General features: G+C 39.5%; 1 protein-coding gene across 2 annotated transcripts in view; it reads right to left on the bottom strand.

Annotated features, from left to right (window-relative positions):
• Positions 1 to 23,208, bottom strand: part of E2F5 (E2F transcription factor 5) — a 29,832-nt gene that overhangs the window by 1,032 nt on the left and 5,592 nt on the right. The window contains exons 2-8 of one of the 2 annotated variants that reach the window (XM_081214318.1): positions 8,462 to 8,571; positions 7,406 to 7,567; positions 6,062 to 6,105; positions 4,741 to 4,805; positions 3,998 to 4,057; positions 3,152 to 3,419; positions 751 to 798 (exon numbers count right to left, since the gene is read on the bottom strand). In XM_081214318.1, the coding sequence (XP_081070444.1) occupies positions 751 to 798; positions 3,152 to 3,419; positions 3,998 to 4,057; positions 4,741 to 4,805; positions 6,062 to 6,105; positions 7,406 to 7,567; positions 8,462 to 8,571 (757 nt within the window). The remainder of the gene's footprint in view (positions 1 to 750; positions 799 to 3,151; positions 3,420 to 3,997; positions 4,058 to 4,740; positions 4,806 to 6,061; positions 6,106 to 7,405; positions 7,568 to 8,461; positions 8,572 to 23,208) is intronic. The other variant, XM_081214319.1, reaches the window with a different exon arrangement.

Raw genomic sequence — 23,208 nt, 5'->3', positions numbered from 1 at the left:
TTGGTTGAACTTGTCACTAAAATTTATGATTCAGAAACACTGGTCAAAGTATTTTCTCTGATCTGCTAAATAAGCTACCTCTGTGAAAACAGAGAAAGGAACTAGACATAAATTAATAACTGTGCTGAAATTCTCTTCTTTTACGGAAGTGTCTGATAAATGTCTAAGTGGTTACTGTGCCATTGGCTAATTTAACAGCTGCTACTTCCTAGGTCTCGGCTATACATATTTGTTAGGAACCAGGACTCTGAATCCAAGAACTTTTAGAAAGGTGAGGCCCAGAGAGTAGCTGCTAAAGTAACTACCATATTAGAGCTAGTTGATTTTTAAGAATTATTTCAGATTAGACGATGATGTGGCTAATCCTAGTAATACTGACTTCACATTGGCAGCTTGAAATTGGCCATGGGAGGAGTATTTACAAAACTATGTTTTCACATTTCCTCTTGACTCAGATACACTGTTTTACTCTTCTTGGCCAAATTCTTCAGGTGTAAAAAGGGCTAGTATGCCAACAATTCAGAAGTTTATTCAGTAAAGGTGATAAGTATCCCCTTATGAATTCTTTTTCCTCAAAATGCAGGCAAAAATTCTGAAGGATGCCTATAACTTACTATGAATCATCATAGTACATTAAGCAGTTAAAAAATATAGGTTCTTCATTTCTTTTAAATCATGTGCCACTCATAAATTCTAGAAAAGCCTTATTGATGTATAAGGTTATATTTATTAAATTTTTTAACTACTTACCATCAGAAGACATTAACTCATCAATGATATCTCCACTAATAGATCCCGCTGGAAAGAGAAATGTGATATAGAGTTTTTTACACTTCTCTTTATATATTTTAGCAGCCAAAAGGCAGTTATATTTAAACAGCATATATTTAAACACAGTAGATATTAAGCACAGTTATATTTAACATCAGCATCTTGATTAAAAGTACGAAATTAGGGCTTCCCTGGTGGCGCAGTGGTTGAGAGTCCGCCTGCTGATGCAGGGGACACGGGTTTGTGCCCCGGTCCGGGAGGATCACACATGCCGCGGAGCGGCTGGGCTCGTGAGCCATGGCCGCTGGGCCTGTGCATCCGGAGCCTGTGCTGCGCAACCGGAGAGGCCACAGCAGTGAGAGGCCCGTTTACTGCAAAAAAAAAAAAAAAAAAAAGTACGAAATTAAAGTACTAGAACTTTATGGAAACATAGAATTTTCAGGACACCTAATCTGTACTTGGCATTACTTTTAAACTTCTGAACTCAAGATGTAGTCCCAAAAACTCATCGTTTTCCCAAAACTGACTCCTCAGTTTTTAAAGTCAGTGTTACCATATTTCTCCGTATGACCCAACCTTAAAAGTGCAACATCACTTTACAGTTCTCTTAACTTTATCTTCAGATCTCACCTATCAAAGGTTACTTACTTTGCCTAAAGAGTATTTCTCAAATCTTCCTTATGTCTCTTTCCCGTCCCATTGTCATCACCCCATTTTAACCTCAGTGTTCTCTCACAGTTGCATAACTGCAAACATCTTACCTTCTGTCTTCATTGCCTCTAATCTCTTCTTCCCAGGGCCAAAAGCCTGTTCTTTCCTAATGACGTTACTTCTGTGTTCACTAATATACAGTTCTAAACATGGCACTTCCGTGGTCACATATTCCAGTGCTGGGCACTTCATTGGTTTATAGGTCAAAGTCCTAACTCAGTCTGATATTCAAGGCCCTCTCTAATCTGGCCCCAAATTGTTTTATTTCCAAACACAAAATCATGTACAGAAATGAAATGCTCAAAAGTTTCTTTAATGCTTTGTGAAAGCCAATGTACTAATTGTGTCTGAGCTAAACCATAAGCCTGCCTACTTTATTCTTCCCAATTAGATTATAAGCTTTTGAAGGATGACACTTTTCTGTTGTGCATCCCTATGGCCTATGGTGTGGAAATACTTATAGGGGAAGGATATGGGCAACAAGAAGCTGAAAAATATTCTGTGTCCAGTTAGATCTTTTTAGTCTCACTCTTACCTATTGTGAACTCAAAGAGTAGACCACGTTCCAAAAGGATAAAGGTAAAAATAAACAACTTGGAATATATACAATATAGTTTTTAAATTATCTGCAATACTACGTCTAGATTGCATGGCAGTCATTCATTCAGCAACCATGGGTCCTTTATTTGCAACCACTAAGGAGCTGGTAAATACCTAGCCATGTAATAACCAAGGGAAAGGACTGTATGCTGAGGAAATTTTATAAATTTAAGAAATGTGGCCCCTATTCCTGATGCCCAGTTTTTAGCTATTTATCACTTCACAGATCAAACAACTTAGGAAGGCAAGATGTCCTAAATAATTGGAGTTGAGACCACTTATCAACTCTATAAAACTAAGCTTTCCAAATAAAAAGTGTAACAATAGAGAATACAGAGAAACAGGAGGCATAAGTCACTATAGTCGTCCCTAGTATGATTTTTATTAAATGTAGAACAAATTTCAATTATATATACTAGAGTTACTGAGAGATAAAAGAACCTTACGAAGTAAATCTCAGATAAAAAGCTGAGATGTAAATAGTAAAAGGGGGGTGGGGGAACAAATTTGGTTTAATTCCAAAAATGGAATCCTAAGGAAAACTACAAATACATATATTTACATAGTCTATGAAACAACTAGTAGTAGTATAATTAAAGACAGGATCTGTTTTTTAAATTTTCCTCATAATACATATTCCAGTGCTGGGCACACAGAAGACACAAAATTAATACTTGTTGATTGGGTTTACTATTTTGCCTCCTATACTAGATAACAGAATAACATCACAATTGAGAAATTCAGAAAAGCTCTCCAACTTGTTCAACACAGTATTCATATTTTCCCCTCTACTTTTTATTTTTTTTTATTTTTTATTCTTTTTTTATTTATTTTTTTTTTTGCGGTACGCGGGCCTCTCACTGTTGTGGCCTCTCCCCTTGCGGAGCACAGGCTCCGGACGCGCAGGCTCAGCAGCCATGGCTCACGGGCCTAGCCGCTCTGCGGCATGTGGGATCTTCCCAGACCGGGGCACGAACCCGTGTCCCCTGCACCGGCAGGCGGACTCTCAACCACTGCGCCACCAGGGAAGCCCCCCCTCTACTTTTTAAAACAAAGGCTCTGAACCCACCTGAGGATAAGTCTGTGGCTGGAGTCTGCTGAAGATTCTGGCTTCTTTCGGAGACATGTTGCTCAGGCAGGTTCTGAGTTGCCATGTTGGATTTCTGTGGAGGCACTGGAGTCAAGGGCTGAGAGGAAGGCTGTGTGAGGTCATCAGGTGGGGGAACAGGAAAAACCACGGGCTTAGAGGAGCTGGACTCTTTATTTATAAGCAGCACGTGGATAGGTCCTGAATGACTCTTTAGATTGATCTGGTATTTCTTTTGTCCATTCTGACCCTTTGAAGTTAGCGGGCATAAACAAATGAATAAAGGTCAACATTTCTAGGTAAGATGAAACATTAAAAATAAGACAGGCAAAGCTATAGGGACTAACTACGACAAAATTAAGTCGCTAAGTCAAAACAGAGAGACCAAGAGTAGAATGGGATATTGAGTGCTATAAACCACTTGCCCCTAAAAGTAAGCTTTTCTTAAATACTGGGCATCAAAAACTCCCAGTTGTAGAATTCTGGAAACCATCTATTTGTGTGTAATTATACATGTCAGTGTGCAGCAACGCTCCAAGCATTCTCCACATGTATGGAACTCCATCCCCTGGCATCGGCCACCATGGATGTGGTCATCTCAATGTGCGGTCTTAAATGGCAGCTATTTCACAGGTCGAAACTTTTTTTCACTCAGCAAAGCACAAAGACAACCGAGTTTTCCTACAGAGATATAAATGTAAAGTCCCTCCATTTCAGAAAGGTAATTTGTATCCCGAGGCTTCAGAAACCAGTAATGTAAATGCCTAAATACAAAGTTCTAGAATAGCTGGGAGAAGAGAGGGAGGTGATAACAGTAATTTTTTCTACCTCTTTTTTGATTGTTATAGTTTTCAAATCAGTTTGTTTCAGGAAATTTGAATCTGAAAACTAAAATCATGAAATTTATATTAGCATGGAGTCAATAAATATCTCTGACTCAATAAGCCAGAAAATGTTTTTTAAAAGACCTAACTTAAAGCAATATATTATTATTATTATTATTTTTTTTTTTGCGGTATGCGGGCCTCTCACCGCTGTGGCCTCTCCCGCTGCGGAGCACAGGCTCCGGACGCGCAGGCCCAGCGGCCATGGCTCACGGGCCCAGCCGCTCCGCGGCATATGGGATCCTCCCAGACCGGGGCACGAACCCGTATCCCCTGCATCGGCAGGCGGACTCTCAACCACTGCGCCACCAGGGAGGCCCAAAGCAATATATTATTGTTGATATTTAAAGTGAACTTCTTCCTCAGGATTGTTATATTGGTTATAGATGTAATCAAACTGATCTTTTAAGATTATTGACTATATCATTACTCATTCCTTGATGTCTTCTAGCTCAAATAAAATCAAATTTAAAAAAAAAGTAAAATGTTAAGTGATTCATTCAGTCACTTCCATAATTTTACCGAAGTACTGAAGACATCTAAATTCAGATATCAGTACTTTCAAACAGACACCTTAAAAGCAGTAACGTGAGTGTTTGCAATTAGCTCATGTTCAGCTAAAGAAAATATATTTGTCCCTCTTGGAACAGTAGATCCATTTTAACAAAGGTTATCCTACATACATACCATTTCTGGAATAGGTACTTCCAACTGTGTACCAGAAGGTGCTTGAATGGCCAAAAGTGTATCACCTAGTCAAAAAAATTAAGAAATAAAGATTTTTACATTTTAGAGAATACTACTGATCCTGTAATACAGTGGCCAAGAGTGTGGGGTGGCCAAGAGTGTGGGCTGTAGAGTCAGAATGCTTGGATTTGAATCCCAAGCTAGGTAACCTTGGGCTTTGGTTCTTAATTCTGTAAAATGGAGGCAATATAACTTACTGCATAGGGTTTTTTTTTGAGGATTAATTGAGGCAATATATGTGTTAGACCTTAGAACAGGTTAAATGTGTTAGCTCCATTCTCATAAACAAATTGCTTTCACCCAATCTCATGTCAAGTCTGAGATTCCTGAAACCTTTTAGCCTTAGTTAAATAACACTGTTTAGTTGAAGTATTTATACTACTTAAATGACTGGAGATACTAGAGATTAGGTATGATACAGTGAAATCTTAAGCTTAAGTGAACTTACTTTTGAAGCCAAATTCTACAGCAGTCTCTGCTGAGTTGAAGATTAAAAATACTTCCCCAAACTTTCCTTGAAAACTTGGGAAATATGGTGGCAAAGTAGAGCAATAAGCCCACATATATTACCAACGTAGTCTTAGATGAAAGATTCCACTTGGCAAGGTTTTCGGCAGATTATTTTTTGTATGTGCATGATACAAGACTGTCCTTTTTTAATAGGTCATGCACAATTAAATACAAATCTGTATGCAAAATTTCATTTTACTTATATATATTATGGAAATGAGCCCCCACCCCCCATTTTAGTTACTAATATATTGTCATCTTAAGGGGAAAACATGGAGGCTGGGGATGGAATAGGGTGAGGAATAACTTTCCTGATTATAAAATGGATAAACCTTACTCTGTCCTCATGCTTTCTTTGGGTTCCATTTGTGACCAGCACACTTGCTACATATATTTTCATAAACAGTGCCAATGAGAACCGGGTTCTAGTTCAAGTTTAGTCATTGACTCTGTGATTCTGTGACTTTGAGGCTGTTGCTTAATCGCTCTCTGACTTAGGTGCCTCTCCCACACATTGTTTATACCTACCGATGTGGGCAATGAAGTGAAAGCTGGGAAAAGCAGTTATTGTCATGGGAACAGAAATGAAAGCAGCCTATCAACACATGGCACTGTAGAGTGAGACCCAAATATGTCCACAAGTCCTGAAAATAGTGACTTAGGGTGAGTGCATGGAGAATTTTGAATCACGTTACACTAAATAGGTTGATCAAAGGAAGAATGTAAGAAAAAATTTACTAACAGTACTTACCATTAAAGCAATTACAGATGTCTTCATGAGTTACATAGGAAAATGTACTGTCAAAGAGTTAAGGAAACATTTATATCAAGGTCTAGACATTTAAATTAAGATAATAAATCTGAAGACCAAAATAAAATGACCAAATGCATGAAGGGACTGTCACATATGGTCAGATGAAAAAGAACACAAGTCTTTAGTCTGAAAAGGCAAAGACAATCACATAAAGGTCCATAAGAGAAGTGTCCATCCTTTGCTGTAAGAAGAAGCCACTTTTGATTTCTCTGTCATTGAGAACGCTTGGGAGAGAGATGGAAAACACATTCCTCATGGAGACTGGAGCTTCAGGGGGAAGGATATTGATGGGAAAAAGGATGCTCTCAGTGGGAGTGAAGAGCAACTATACAAGCCTCTGCATCGAGAATCTTCTTGGGTCATAGTTTGGGGAATTGGGAGTGGCCACAATCTTGGAAAGCAGTGCAACAAAGTGCATGATCAACTAGTTCAATGCTTTTTGAATCTTGGGGTTCCACAAGGCACAGTTGAAGACCCCATTATTATCAAACTGTTAAGGAGTTCTGATCATAGAAAGGAAATAACAAATGAGATCATGGACTTGTTCACCAAAGATAAGACAACACGAACAATAAATTGTAGACATTAGTCAAAAGTTCGTAAGAGGTGGTACAAGATAACTGTAGTTAAAATGTTCCATATGACTACAGGTAAGTTCACAAATCAAGAGAGTCACAGATATCTAAGAGAACACAATGACTGTAAGAAACACGTGGAGTATATCAATAATGATGTTTCCCCCCAGTACAATAGACACTCCAGCCTTGGAACCCCACCCTCCAGTAAATACTGTCTTTGGGTTAATATTAGGCAGAATGTATCCTGGACTGATTGCAGGCCTGTAATATTTCATTTTCAAACCAAAATTAATTTTTCAAAACTTTGAGAGTTGCTGAATTTTTACTACTTCAGAACACTGAATGATTTAAGTACAGAACAATGATTTAAGTGAGTCTATGCACTTAACAATGACTTCCAAATTCGTAGACCCGCTAAGCACACTTTAGCTAGCATGTTACATCCTATCAGTGGGTAGACTGAATGTAGGTGAATTTGTTTTCTCAATGCAACACAGTAATGGTGCTAACTGATGCACTGTATAACTTAAAAAGGTAAAAATTTTAAAATATTAGTATAAATCATTAGAAGAATTATAAAATTAAAATGTTATATTCACTTGCAAAACTGAACTCCCTAAAAACACTAGAATAAAGTAACTGATCTTCAGACTGAAAGAATATATAGATATTATGTATACGTATAGCTTATTTAAAAGGATATCTATTATTAATGGAGTCGTCCATCACATTTTTGATGCTTTGCTGTAGCCACAACTTCTGCTGATCAAGTTCTCTTTCTTTCAGTTCTAGATCTTCAATTTCGGCTTTAAGGTATCTTAATCTATCTATGACTTCTTTAGTATTACAGCCAGCACCTACACCTCTTAAAAACATATGAGAATTAATATCCCCAGTATCAGACCCAGGTAAACATCACTTAATTTTTGTAGTAGTAAAACTCACTGAATATATTCAAGACAAAAATCTTTACACTCTTCTAAAAATCAAGCAGTAAAATCCTTGGAAAATTTAAGCACCATATACCTCTGAACATGCTTGCTTAGACAATTTATTGCCAAGAACAACCAAAGTACAAAAATTCTCAACATGTTCTAGTGTGCTTTTTGTCTTCTAGAAGGTCAGGCTGGTGACTGAGGCACCAGAGGATGTCAAAGTCAAATTGTCACACTGGAAGTCTCACTATATAGACTGAGATGCTGGTAATACACATTATAGCCTTTTAATATATTTTAGTGGGATTTTTGGCTAAGATAAACCAAAAAATTAAGGCTTAAAGGGGACAAATTTGTGGAACAGAAAGTGTTTATCACACTCAAACATACAACAGTTAACAAATGACAACATGCATTTCAACTAACCATTATTTACAAAGTACATAATCCTGTGTATAAGACACAGTTCCTGTTTTCAAGGAGTTTATATTAGGTGGGCAGATAAATACCTAAGCAGAGAGGAATTAATAATACAAAGCAGTATGCAGTGTGTACCAAATGAGTAGCTTGAGGGAGAAAGTTAAGATTTGAATTTTAGGAGTGTAAATTAAACAGTGGAGTGAGCAAGCGGACATCCCAACATAGAAGTGACACATACAGAAGTCCAAAGAGGTGTGTCCAGGGACACAGGTGGGGCTGGTGTGACTAGAGTAGATGGCTGAAATACAGGCCTTCAGAGAGGCAAATGGTAGAAAGGTCAGATCTTACAGAGCACTGAGAAGAAAAACAAAGGTTTTAGAACAGAGTACTGGTTTGTAACTTACTTCCATTGTATACTATTTTTTGACTTTTTTTCAATTAGGTCAATTCCCTCCAAGACATTGGTGATATCATAAATTCTTCTCTTTTGCCTCACTGCCAAAGTATCTGCAGCCTGTTTAAAAAAAGAAAAAAAAAAAAAGGAAAGAACAATGAAATAAATTACATTTCGTATTTTAAGGCCAAAAAGGCTTTGGTTATTAAGGTCACAGCATGAGAGCCCAATCCTAAATCTGACCCAGTCAGCTGCTTGGGTATGTGCAAATCAACCCTCAAACACTGAAAATACCAAAGAACTTATTCCATTTAAAAGCCAGCAGATGTTGGAATGGAAAAAAAAAAAAAATTGAAGAGGTCGTGACACGAAGCCCACAAAAATTAAAGAACATAATAAGAATACTTCATATCACCTTATGGGCTAATCCTGAAAAGGCACTGCTAATTGTCACTTCCTATCTTACTTCTCCGTTCATAAACAGTCTTGTCTAAAATCAGCCTTAATTACTTTTTAAAACTTTGAAAAATTATGTCAGCTTTTAAATAATGAAGTCAAGATACTTGGGGGAAAATTCTGAATTATACACACATTGTAATACCTTGAAATACACAATCTGCATTTTGTAAACTCACAGTGAAAAGAGAGGAATGATCATGCCATCCCAACACAAAGCATAAAATCTACAAGAAATCAAAATCTATAGCACAGGTTGTGGTACAAGCAAACACAAACGCTTGGTAGTTTCACTCACGTTAGGTAAGACCAATGAAAATAATTAATGGTATCATGTCATGAATGAATTGAGGAATGCTGGGCAGTTCTTCTAACTAGTTCTCACTCACATGTCTGACATTTGTTCCCCAATAGTACAAACAGAACCTCTAAGACGAGGTTACCTTACAGCTCTTTTTTTCAGAGTGGATTAGACAACAGACTATCTTGAATGTGGAGTCACATCTTAAGATTCATGGTCGTAATGAAAAAACACATTTATGTCCTTACTGACAATATTCAGTACATATGTACAAGATTTCGTTTCATATAGTTAGTTACCAACTACCCCAGGGCATCACTACCTTCTTGATTCTGTAAAAAGGTACCTCCTACAAAAACCCAGGACAGCATTTTGTTTCCTTCCACAGGGAGCATGTGCAACCAACAGCAACTGCTTGCTTCAGACATGTGGAACCTATAAGTGAAATGTCGGTTCTATCAATCTAGTCGTTGTGTTACCAAAAATACCAGGTTACTGTTGTCCAATCACGCAGGCCTTCGGGAAGGGGATTCATGCCTCAAACGGTGGACCAGGAGGGTAAGTAGGAAGTGGTAGAGAGAAGAAAAACCAGAGCGTGAGGCTGTTTGAACCCCCAACTCTGACTAGAGTTTGGCTCCATCTCTTCTAGAAAACGAGAAAATGAAAAAGAGGACTAGGCATTGTTTCATTGATATCCTCTTCCTTGTACTTAGCAATTTCCTCTCTGTTTCACCTACCACCGCAGAGTTTCTGTCCTTGAGTGTGAGGCTGTCTTTCTGAAGAGCAATCATCTACTGAAAAGCTAACTGTAAAATCTTAAGTTGTGAATTCATGTCTCACTTCCTTCTTGAGAAGTAGCCCACAGCACTCCAAGCCAGCTCTGTGTTATCCGTAGCTACGGACTCACACACAAAAGCCGTCACAACCACAGCAACAGCTCACCAGGTAGGGTATTAACATGTTTGTATGAACCAGATCACACAGCTATTCTAGGTCACTGGGCAAAGAGCCATGAGATCTCATTTTTAGCTCAAAATTTGTAAAAAAGTATCTCATTTATAATTTATGACTGCTTAACAATTATAAAATTAAATACTTGATTTCCAAAACTAAGCATTATTTCTTAAATATCTTGCTATTTAAATATATAAACATATACGTGACCAACATTAAAAAGGATCTCCAGGAAGCTTTAATTTTAGCAGCCGTATCATCCTTCTGAAGTCAGGTTCTGGAGCTAGGCACACCACGATCCAACCCCAGCCCTGCCACTTCCTGTCTTCAGTTGGCCTCAAACTCATTAAACCTCACTTCCTTTTTGGAAAATGGGATAACAACACATGCTGAATTGTGGGGATTAAACTGGATAATCTCAGCACAGTGTCTGCTGCATAATTTAAATATTGGTAAGTAACTGCCTCATCATCAAATACAGGTTGAAACAAGAGATCATGAGTAAGTTAGACTTTGCATGTATACGAACCTATCATATTTTATGTAGTGTTTTTAAAAGTTGCATGTGAATTCTTAAAGTTTTATTAAGTAATCCAAGACCTTTGTACTTAATAAAATCATACAATGAATCACCACCACCTTCATTCATTCATTCAGCACCCACGGGGTGCCAGGCTTGTCTGCGTCTTAAGGATATAGTGGTGACAGAATGAAGTCCCTGACCTCAAAAGAGGGAGGGGAGTTAATAATGTGCAAATAATTATGTTAGGAGGAATGCATGTAGGAAGGTGCTATATTTAACAGGATTTTCAGAGAAGAGCTCCCTGATAAGGCGACATTTGAACTGAATGAAGTGACCCCTGGGAACACCTGGCAGTAAGTGCAAAGGCTCTGAAGTGGGAGATGCTTAGGTCCTTCAAGGAAAGGCGGGCAGGCCAGTGTGGCCAGAATAGTGATTGAGAGGGAGAATGGGAAGGGGGTGTGTAATGAGAGGAGGAAGAAAGGGGAAGGGGAAGAGAGACACACAGAGACAGGGAGACGAAGATGATAACGTGGAAGAGGTAGCAAGGGGCCAGATCACTGGGGTCTTGCAGGCCACTGTAAGGACTTCAGCTTTTACCCCCAGTGAAACAGAAAGTCACTGGAAGGCTTTGAGCACACAGTGATTTGGCTCCACATTTTCAAAGGTTCTCTTGGGCTGCTCTGGGTGAAAGAAAAGAAGCCAATGAGAAAGCAATGGCAATAATCCATTCAAGAGATGGCCATGGCTTGGGTGAGGGGGTACCTGTGGAGACTGTGAGAAATGGTGAGATTCAGGATCTATATTTTTTAGAGCTTTCTAAATTTTTTTTATTTTTTTACAGCTTTATTGGATTATAATTGCTTTACTACGTTGTATTAGTTTCTGCTGTACAACAAAGTGAATCAGCTATATGTATACACATACCCCCCCACTCTTGAGCCTCTCTCCCACCCTCCCCCCCACATCCCACCCCTCTAGGTCGTCTCAAAGCACCGAGCTAATCTCTCTGTGCTATACAGCAGCTTCCCACTAGCTATCTGTTTTACACGTGATAGTGTAAATATGTCAATGCTACTCCCTCAATTCGTCCCAGCCTCCCCTTCCCCCACTGTATCCACAGTCGGTTCTCTACGTCAGTGTCTCTATTCCTGCCCTGCCACTAGGTTCATCAGTACCATTTTTCTAGATTCCATATATATGCATTAATATACGGTATTTAGGATCTATTTTGAAGGTACAGCAAGCAGGTGATCCTGAGAAAGGAATCAAGAGTAACTCTTCAGTTTTTGACATGAGCAACAGGAGATGAGGAAGGTTGCAGGAGGAATAGGTTTGGGGCACTGAAAATCAGGAACTCAGCTTTGGACATGTTGACTTCCAGGGGGGTAGAAATCAAGAAGGCCACTGGACATTGGGAGTGTGTGGGTTAGGGGAGAAGACCAAGCTAGAGATACAGATTCAGAAGCCATCAGTAAAGAAGACATTTTAGGACACTGGATGGAACCTACTGGATTCACCTAGGAGGTGAGCATAGAAGGAGAAGATGTCTAAGGGCCAACCCTGGGGGTTGCCAGTATTTAAGATCTGAGAAATGAGGGGCAACCTGCCACTGAAGTAAGAGAAGTAGGAAGAGTGGGGTCTTGGAAGCCAAGGGAAGAGTGTAAGAAAGAGTGACCATGTTAAGTATCGCTGGCAGGGAGACCTGACTCACTGAGACCTGATCCATGGATTAGACTTTGGAAAGATCACGAGTGACCTTGGTCGGCGCCGTCTTGACAGAGTGGTGGAGTAGAAAGCCTTCATGGAGAGATTCCAGGACAAGAGTGGAAGGGAAGCTGGAGTGGACAGCTCTTCTGAAGATTTCTGCTGCAAAGAGGAACAGAAATGCGGCAGTAGCTATAAGGAATTGTGGGGTTTCCCCAGGAAGTTTTTTTTTCCCCTTCATTTCTCTTTTCTTTTAAAGATGGAGCAATTTCAACATGCGAGTATGCTGATAGGAATGAGCCAGTAAAGGGGGAAGAGGGATAATTCATGATGCAGGAGAGAGAAGGGGCAACCACTAAGAAATAGCAGTAAGTAGGCAAGGGGGGATGTGAATCAGACTAGCTGAGGATCAGCCTTACATAATAAGAGGGCATATTAATAATTGAAGCTCAGAGTGCCCAAGTGCAGCTGTGGGTACGATAGTAGATAAGGTAAGGGGAGAGGTTAGACACTTCCTTCTCGTTGCTTTTTTTTTCTCATCAGTGGAGGTGGGAGTGGAGGAGTGAAGGGGGGGTTTAGTGGTTGAGAGAGGAGACGTGTGAAATCCTCATCTAGGAAAACCAGAGAATAAGTCGTGTAGAAGGAGTGCTGGACCCCACTATGGTCCTGTTCAAGTTAGTGGTCCTGAATTTAAAGTGAGAGCCATCAGAATCACTGTGCATTTTCCTGCGGCCCTGCAGAAAGGCTGGGGTGTTGTTAAGGGCAGGCAGAGAACAAAATGGGTGCATCCTCATCCCATGCTGGCACTGTGGCTGTTGAATGCACATAAGTATGCATCAAATTTACTTTAAAAGTTTACATTTATTATTCTAGGACCTGACCTATAGAGCCATAGGGAAGCATCTATTAGATGCTCATTTTTTCAGGAAAAACAAACAACCCTCTGAAAGACACAGATCTCCCCTCCAAATATTAAACTCTTTTCTAAAAATATGTCACCAGTGGTGAACAAACTGATATCCACAGGTGGAACAAAATTAAAACTTGTGATGCTTTTAAGAAGTGGACAAGTCAAATAAAACCTAAGAGCTGAGAGGGATCACATATAAGTGCTAAAAAGGGCTTTAAGAATTTTCTGGCCCCACCCCTTCACTTGAACAAATGAGTCCACTAAGACCAGTGTTAATTCTGGGAGGGAGAGAGATTATGTGGTAGCTTTATTTGGGTTAGGATTAGGATTATGTGGTAGCTTTATTTGGGCGGCTCATTTGCTCAAGGATGTTCTTCCGATGCAGCCTGATGCTTCATTCAAAAGGGCTGACATAAACACAGTAACTCTGGAAACATCCTGTCTTTCAGGTTCTCCATCTGTAAAGCAGTTACTTTACTCTCTTCCAGGACAACAACTGTTGACACACGTGCACTCAATGTCTTAGCTACTGTGCTACAGAGACTAACATTACAGTGAGGAGGGCCACATCCAAAAATCAAAACTGTGCAATACAAACACTACAAGGGACTTTCCTGGTGGCCCAGTGGTTAACACTCTGCGCTTCCACTGCAGGGGGCACAGGTTTGATCCCTGGTCGGGACCAAGATCCCGCATGCTGCACGGCACGGTCAAAAAAAAAAAAAACCACTACAAAACATCACTTAGTTATATACACATGCATACAGACATGCCCAAGTGATGGGAGCCTGAATATAAGGTGGAAGGACCCCAGGTAATACACCAAGATTGCCTATGAAATATTTTAATGAGAATTTTAAAAAAAAACTGTGCTCGATGGTATGTTGCTTTATCTCATGGTAAGATTATTAGCTAATTTCAAACACTGTTAAAGAGAATTGAGATGTAGAATGTTTGATTTCAACCCACAGTTAAGAAGAACCATTTATAAGCCAGTAATTGGAAAACTGTGTAATAGGATCTTTCACTGATGTTATCTAACTTAATGCTCAGAACTGCTTTGTAAAGTAGGTATCATTCTCCCTGTTTTATAGGAAACAGACTCAGAAGGCTAATGGATAATCAGGTGGAATCTGGCGTTAATTATATATTCATGAAATAAATTTGTGGCAAAACATTTTCAAAGGGGCTTCTATTATTTTAAAAGACTGGTGGACCGTCATAAGTTCCCAAGCTATACAAATGCACTGAGTAGCAATTTGAGTACCACTAGTCTGCAGGTGGTTCCATCTAGAGTGTATAAAATGGTCTGAAAAGGCAGAGATCTTCATTTCCACTTATTTATTTATTCAAAAATAATAACCAGGGCTTCCCTGGTGGCGCAGTGGTTGAGAGTCCGCCTGCCGATGCAGGGGACGCAGGTTTGTGCCCCGGTCCGGGACGATCCCACATGCCGCGGAGCGGCTGGGCCCGTGAGTCATGGCCGCTTAGCCTGCATGTCCGGAGCCTGTGCTCCGCAACGGGAGAGGCCACAGCAGTGAGAGGCCCGCGTACCGCAAAAAAAAAAAATAATAATAATAATAATAATAACCAGTAACAAAAAAACTGTAAGCATATCTAAGTCTTCGGGACCATGGCTAACACCTGGAAGAATTAGGATGAAAGAATGAAACAGTCCTGTAAAGTAGAGACAAAGTGTTAAAGAGACTGAAAAAAGAGAGATTACTGGAGGTGGGGGCAAGAAAGGAAAGAGTTCCTGGAGGCTGCTGCGTGCTTTCAATGCATCTGTAGAGGATGTTACATCAGGAAGGAAATTAAATACCCAAAAAGTAAATAACTTACTTTAAGGCTACAAAGGGCTTCCTCCAGAAGCAGCGCTAAGCACACAAGTGTTTTAATGAGTAAACCTCCCCCGAAGAAATCTCTCCTAAAAAAATCTGCAGTGCTTTCACTACCTCAAACTAACTACTACTCTATATGATATTTTTAAGTGCATAAGCTTTATATTTGTTCTAATTCTTAATTTTTTTAAATAAACTCTGCATAAACTTTTGAAAAGAAACTTCATTTGTACTGCCTGACTCAAGTCACCAAAGATTTCTCCAAAGAAAAAAGAAGATACTTGATAAAATATCTATTGAAGTAGGAAAAGCCTGCTGAAACTCAGCTCTAGAGATTGCTTGCCTAAGTCCCCAACTGCGTGCTTTGTAATTCTCATATGTGTTGTTTCTAAAACAGGAGCAAAATTAAGCATGCATCTGCTATTCTACCACTGGGATTTGTATCTGCACATTTTCTATCATCCTGATGGTTAGAAGTTAGGAACCAAAGAAGTGACATAGAAGTTAGGAACACGGGCTAGCCTGTAAGATAACAGTCAAGATATTGTTGTTGTGAAGATTAAATGAGTATATTTGAAACACTTAGGAGAGTGCCTCGTACATCACGAGTATTACATTCGTGTTAGCCATTATCACTATTATAGATCCAATTTCTCACCTATAGTAAGAAAACATTGTTCTTTGAAATGTGTATCATGGAACGTAACAGACCACATTTACTTACTTATCTGGTGTAACTCACTAACTGTAACACTTCAGAACACAGTCAAGCACAATGAAGTAGGAAAAAGGGCTTCTTCAGAAGCAAAAATAGATATAAAAAGGTATGTTTTATTACTCAAATAGTTCACGCCATTTGGATCCTATTTATTCCTTCTTTTCTATGATTCCTAACAGTGGGGCTATTTAATTTCAACGTCCACAAGAAAACTGGAAGTACCATCTGGGACACTGGCGAGGTACCTAAGCAGCAATCAAGGGATGTGGCAGAAATTACAGAAAGGATAAAAAACTCACTAAGCAGACAAAGCTGAGGTCACTGGACATGGCAGTAATCCAACATACTTAGAAAAGCTTTGAGGTTATCACCTCCAAAGGATACAAAAAATAATATTCATCATGACGATCCCAAGTTACCAAAAGAATAAAATCAAGCACAAAGACATGTGTAATGCATTTTGGAAAATTTTCAAACCAAAATGGTTAAATGTTCTTTTATAAGAAATAATGTTATTAATAGACATAAACCCTTAGGTAATCAGAAAACTCAGCTATGGACAAAATCTCATTATCTAAAGGATAAACAACAGTTTCAGAATACCTGGACTTGTCACTATCAAGAAGAATATACTAGTCAGATGTGGATTTTAAAATAAATCCAAAAATCTCAAAGGGATTACGGTGAATGTGACCAATGACCGAGTTAAACTCAATTTTCATGTCAACCTTCTTCATAACTGTGACCAGCGGCCTATTCTGAAAACTGATTAAACCCCCCCAAATAACTGGGGCATCTGTCTCAAACACACATACACATACCCACACAGACACGTATATGTATATACATCAAAATGTCAAAAATTTCCTTCACCAAGAACTTCTAAATGTCAAATCTATAGGAGAAATAAAAATGAAAAGATAAAGATTTGACTATCTCAATAATTAAAACTCACATAAAAGAAAGCATGAAGACCACAAATTAAAACATGGACAAAAGATAAATTTCACACCAAAAATTTGTTAACATTCTTGAAAAAGTTTTCAAACTTTTAATGAGTTAGCAAAAGAATAAGAAATGCAAATTGAAACAATGAAAATATACGTCTACACAGAAAATTGTACCTGAATATTCATAAAAGCCCAAAATTGGGAGCAGCAGGTGAATGGATAAGCAAAGTGTACTATATCCACAAAACGAAATACCAATCAGGGACAGAAAGGAATGAACTATTGGTACAGGTAACAATGGGCGTGAATCTCCAAAACATCATGCTGAGTGAAAGAAGCTAAACCCAGAGCACATACTCTATGAGTGTGTTACCATGAAACTTTAGCAAAGGTCGTTTTAACCCATGGAAAAGAAAACAGAGCACTGCTTGTTTGGCGGGGTGGGGAGGTTGGAGTTTGGCTGGGAGAAGGCAAAAGGGAGCTGTTTTGGGTAATGGAAATGTTACACATCTGGTTGTGGTGGTGGTTACAGGTACAAGCATTTGTCAAAACTCACCGAACTGTACACTTAAAATGGGAGCATTTAATGCATGGAAATTATATCTTTACAAAGTTGACTTAAAAAACAGAGATACTATTATTCATCACCTTTCAAATTTGTAGAATATGAAAACATCAGAATACCCAATATTGATTCATTCTATCTATCCATCACTTATCTAACAAACACCTGGAAACAGCACTATGTGCTGGGTACTGTTTAAGTGTTTTGAAAGTAAAAACTCACTTTAGCCATTCCTATAATGATAATCACATGAGATAGATACTATTATTGTCACCATTTTTGCAAAAGAGGAAAGTGAAGCTCAGTAACTTGCCCAAGGCCACCGAAATGGTAGGGTAAAGTCAGGATGTGAACCCAGGGTGTATACTTTTAGCCATTGCAAAATGCTATTTCTGATGTGGTGAGGTAGCTGGTCATGATTATATGCTGCTAGTGGAGTATAAGTACCATCTTTTTGTCAAGCAATTTGACAACATCCATCAAAGATTTTACATTTTTATTACCGTTTGATCTAGTAATTCTTTAGTATAGATGATCAGAAGCAGAAATAATTCAAAAATGTCTAAATGCCAAAAATGTTTCCTGGACCTCTGTTGCTAAATCCAGTGGACACTACAAAGTCTTGTATCCTCTGCAGCACTGGACTCTGGTTCTCTCCTTCCTAAAGCACTGTTCCCTGGCCTTGCTGTCACCAAAACCCATAGGTTTTTCCTCCCCAGTCTCGGGCTGTTTCTTCTCAAGTCTCCTTTTTCTCTGTTGTTCCTGAACTATGAGTGTTTGCCCAACTTCCATTCTTAGTCCTCTTTCCACTCTAAACCTTCTCCCTTACATACCTCAAAAACCAATCATTTCCAGACCAAACTGGTAGCCTTGGTCTTCTCCAGATTCATAATTCCCACAGGTTGCCAAATATCTACTCAAGGATGGCCTATAGGCATCTCATGCATGACCAGAACTGAACTTCCCTTTCCTCCAAATTCCTTTCCTCTTTTCATAATTTCTAAGTGAAAACCACCACCATCCACTCAGCTGACCACGCCATGGCCTGGCAGTCATCCATGATTCCTTTTCCTATAGACTCAGCATCCAAGTTCTGTCACTTCTACAATGAAACATCTTATCTCCCCACTTCTTTACATTTCCACTGCTCTACCTTAGTTCAAGCCTGTAATCCTGCCTAAATTACAACCATATTCTCTAAATTCAACAGTCATCTAATTTATAGCTTTGCAAATGTACCATTTCTTTCTCTGGCCTTGTGGCTCTGGCACTTGCTGTCTTGCTGGGAATGCCTTTTCACCTAATTCAAATATGATCACATCCACTCTATTTGTTGAAAGCTTACAACAGACTGGCTGGATCAGTACTGGTAACACACAAGACACAGTCCCTCACCTCACAGAGCACTTGGTCTAGAAGGGAACACAGGCAAATAAATAAATGAAGAAACAATCCCATCTTGTGATAAGGGGTATTAAGGAAAAGAACAGGTAACGGAGAAACAGAATCAATGGGAATCAACTTCAGCCACTTTAGATTAAGAGGAAGAGTCAGGAGATGCATCTGCATCAGTTTCCTACGGCTGCTGTCAAAATTACCACAAATGTAGTGACTTAAAACAACACAAATTTATTATCTTATAGTTCGGTAAATCAGAAGTCCACAACGAGTCTCACTGAGTTTGGATCAAGGTAAGGCTGTGTTCCTTCTGGATGCCCCAGCTTCTAGAGTCTGCAGCATTCCTTGGCTAGTGTTTCCGTTCCTCCAGCAATGATCGGGCCAAGTCCCTCCATACTGCCATCTCTCTGGCTCCCTCTCTTCTGCTTCCCTCTTCCACTTTTAAAGACCCTTATAATTACCAATGGGCTCAGATTCATAATTCAGAAAAACCTCCCCGGGCTTCCCTGGTGGCGCAGTGGTTGAGAGTCCACCTGCCGATGCAGGGGACACGGGTTCGTGTCCCGGTCCGGGAAGATCCCACATGCCGCGGAGCGGCTGGGCCCGTGAGCCATGGCCGCTGAGCCTGCGCGTCCGGAGCCTGTGCTCCGCAACGGGAGAGGCCACAGCGGTGAGAGGCCCGCGTACGGCAAAAAAAAAAAAAGAAAAAAAAAGAAAAACCTCCCCATCTTAACGTCAGCTGATTAGCAACTTTAACCTTAATTCCCCTTAACTGAACAGATTCATAGGTCCCAGGAATTAGGACATGGGTATCTTTCAGGAGTCACATTCTACCTACGAAGCATCTAAGACAAGGAAACATTTAAACTGAGACCAGAGGGTTTAGAGAAATGGCCAGTCAAGTAAGGGAGAGTGTGTGAGTGTGTGTGAGTGCGTGTGTGTGTGTGTGTGTGTGTGTGTGTGTGTGTAAATGTGCTCCAGGCAGAAGGAAAGGCCTGTGCAGCAGCCATAAGGTGGAGAGCAGAGGGTGTGTGAAGCATTAGAACTGGAGCCATGGAAGGGGCGAGTGTGCTAGAAGAAGGAAGGACTCCCAGAAGAGACAGGGTGCTGTAGGCACTGGATGTTGTTCTAAGTAGAGGAGCAACACGACCTTAAATTCTTAAATTTTACATATATCAATGTCACCTGACTTTCTGAGTCCCTTAGTCCCAGCTCCACTCTCACTGCTCCCTGGAGCCGTCAATGGCTCCCACATCACCGGTCACCAGGGCTCGGCAGGTGCTTCCATAGCCCCTTACAGTGTGAAAGTGTCCAACTCCCATTTCCCTCACTTTTCCCCACAACCATAAGCTGTAAGCTACTAAAGGAAGGGGCTAGGGCACACATTGGTTAAGTTATATTTATTGAATGAGATAGAACAAAACCTAGAAACAACTAATACAGTACCAACCTAAAAGAATGGTGAATTCTGGATAATATGATACATCTAAGTTGAGGCCCTCACAATTTATGTTTATAATTTAGGAAAATAAAAGTTTGACCTCAGCTATGAAAAGGTGTAACAAATTGGGGAAATACTGAAAATTGAAAATAGTGGCTCTCTTGGGGTGGTGGCATACTGGGTACTTTTCTGGACTATATTAATTTTTTCCAAGTTTTCTACTATTTGTATGCTATTTCAACAGATATATTTTAAGTTTAAAAAAGTAAATCAGGGGGCTTCCCTGGTGGCGCAGTGGTTGAGAGTCCGCCTGCCGATGCAGGGGATGCGGGTTCGTGCCTCGGTCCGGAGGGACCGCACATGCCGCGGAGCGGCTGGGCCCGTGAGCCATGGCCGCTGAGCCTGCGCGTCCGGAGCCTGTGCTCCGCAACGGGAGAGGCCGCAGCGGTGAGAGGCCCGTGTACCGCAAAAAAAAAAAAAGGTAAATCAGAAAAAAATACCCTCCCTTGTACAAACATATTAAGTTTAAGACATAAAGGGAGAGTCATGGACTAATAATTGGGGAAAGTTAGTCTTAAATGGCAAAATCTAAAAGAAATGTATTTATAAGAAATATTTACCATGTCAATACTTACCATACTAAAGAAATGGCATAACATAATACACACATCCAGACAAACGTACGTGTGATTCACACTGAGAGGCACTATTTAAACACCAACTTTTATGATTCAACCCTAGATTATGATCTCATTCTTAAAAATATCAGTTTATACCATTGAATGCACTTGATATTAAGGTAGACATTCTCTGGAAATTAGTACTTTCACTCCTGATTTCTTTCTCTTCCCCTTTGCCTGATATACCTCAATTTAAAATTTTTGAGTCCTTTTCTTTCTTGGTGCTTTTCTTGTACACAATGGATGCCTGAATTTTTTTCATCTAAACAACTTTATTAAAAAGAAAAAGGAATCGGATACATTCACATACTGGAGAAACCAGCAGGTTTCAATTATTACTCATTTGATGTTTTCCGTATATTATGCTTTAATGCTTTTATCTTTTCATCCTTTTTTATGGATTTGTTCCGCTTTCTGTGTTATTTTTTTCCCTTTGTAAGACAGCAATTCAAAGTGTATTTCTAGTCTATTAAGTTACCTTTAAAATTTTAATAACATATTTATAAAAAGAAAATGATGCATAAAATCAGCAAAAGCTCAACTAAAATACTTGGGCACTCTGCTAATGAAATCTCTCAGTTACCTGAGGGTCTCAACTAGACACTCCTTACTCTTAGCCTTGTGAGAATCTTCCTAAAATGTCTACAGTCCTGCCTACACATACTCTCCATTCAAGGAAACAATCTTTCCCAGTGATGGAGGCCCTCGCATCATTTTGAGCATCATCTCATTCCCTGCTCAGTCCCCTGGAACACAAATGATGAAGATTAGCTACAGTTGCACTGATCTTGCTCTTTTTTAAAAATTAAATCCAAAATTTAAAAATTTGATAATTTTCCTCTTCTCCTGTAAGTAAAACAGAATTTTACTGTAAAAGTGGATTTTACTTTATTCCATTATAGAAATGACTCTCAAAGCTAATTTCCACTAGAAATTAGGTCCCTTAATTAGTAATGTAAGATTTGAATGCTGCCATTCAAACATGAGCAGAGACTATTCCAGAGCAGTTAAATGGGGAATTTCTTCCATCCCTAGCCTCTAACATTTTCCCAAGAGTAGCTCTCATCAATCTTAGTGAACTCCTAAAGGGTCAACTCTGTTTGACATTAATTCCTTCTACTACCAGAACAGTTCTTTTTGATGCGTGAATAATATGATTGAAAAAGAAGAGGCAGTAGAGCTCACTCCATGGTTCTCAGATGTCAGTAGGTATCAAAACCACCTGGGGTATGTATTTAAAATGCAGATTCCTAGGCTCCTCCCTGGCCCTACAGAACCTGATTTCCCAGGTCTGACATTAGAATCTTTTTTTTTTTTTTAAGATCCAGAAGATGCTAACATATTTGACCATTGGTCTACACATTGAGAAAGCTGGTGGAGTCCCTTTTAGGCCACCACCTTTCTTGAAGTGTGAGGGTGGAGAGACTGTACAGCTTAGCACAAAAATAAAATCTGCCTGGGGCTTCTCGGTTCACAACTACGGCCACCACTTACGGTGGCTCATCCCTTCTTCTTCCTTCCACTTTAATGATAAGATATAAAGGATGTGGAACAAGCCCAAGACACACTGCTGCTAAGTGGCAGAATCAAGACCAAGCACTCACTAGTACTGTCTTAGCTATATGCCCATTTATCCTGTCCAGAACTGGAAAACGAGATGGCTGGGTTTTTTTTTGTTTGTTTTGTTTTTTTTTTACTTTCTTGTTCTCTAGAAAAGTTGTTCTTCACATTATACCAAAACTTCAGGGGTAGGTACACTTTGCTTAGCATAGCATCAATTCTGACATCAGACTATCTGGGCTCTTATCTCCTTTACTGTGGATATTGGCTGTAACCAGATAACCTCATTAAGCCTCAATTTCCTAATCAGCAAAATGGAGATGTAATATCTCCCTTAGAGTTTTGTTACAAGGATTAAATGTGCTAATACAAGTAAAGCATCTGGTATAATGCCAGTCACTTAGTATTAGCTACTAGTAATCATTTTTATTAGTGTTGTAGAGCTTTAGTCTCCTAAGAATTTTCTTTTCCCATTTGGCCATGCATCTTGTATTTAACAGATGTTTAATAATTAGACCCTGGAATAGATGTATCCAGAGAAGCTTTATATATGCATCTTTAATATATTTTATTTTTTAGAGTAGCTTGAGGCTCACAGCAAAATTGAGTAAAAAAATAGAGGTTTTCCATAAATCTCCTGCCCCCACACATGCACAGCCTCCCCCACTATCAACATCCCTCATCAGAGTGATACATTCATTACAACTGATGAACCTACACTGACACATCATAACCACCCGAAGTCCATAGCTTACA

This window comes from Mesoplodon bidens, assembly GCF_964165515.1.
Source record: "Mesoplodon bidens genome assembly, chromosome: 16".
Taxonomy (NCBI): Eukaryota; Metazoa; Chordata; class Mammalia; order Artiodactyla; family Ziphiidae; genus Mesoplodon; species Mesoplodon bidens.
Note: the sequence above shows the minus strand (reverse complement) of the source record. Positions and strands in the feature narration are given on the sequence as shown.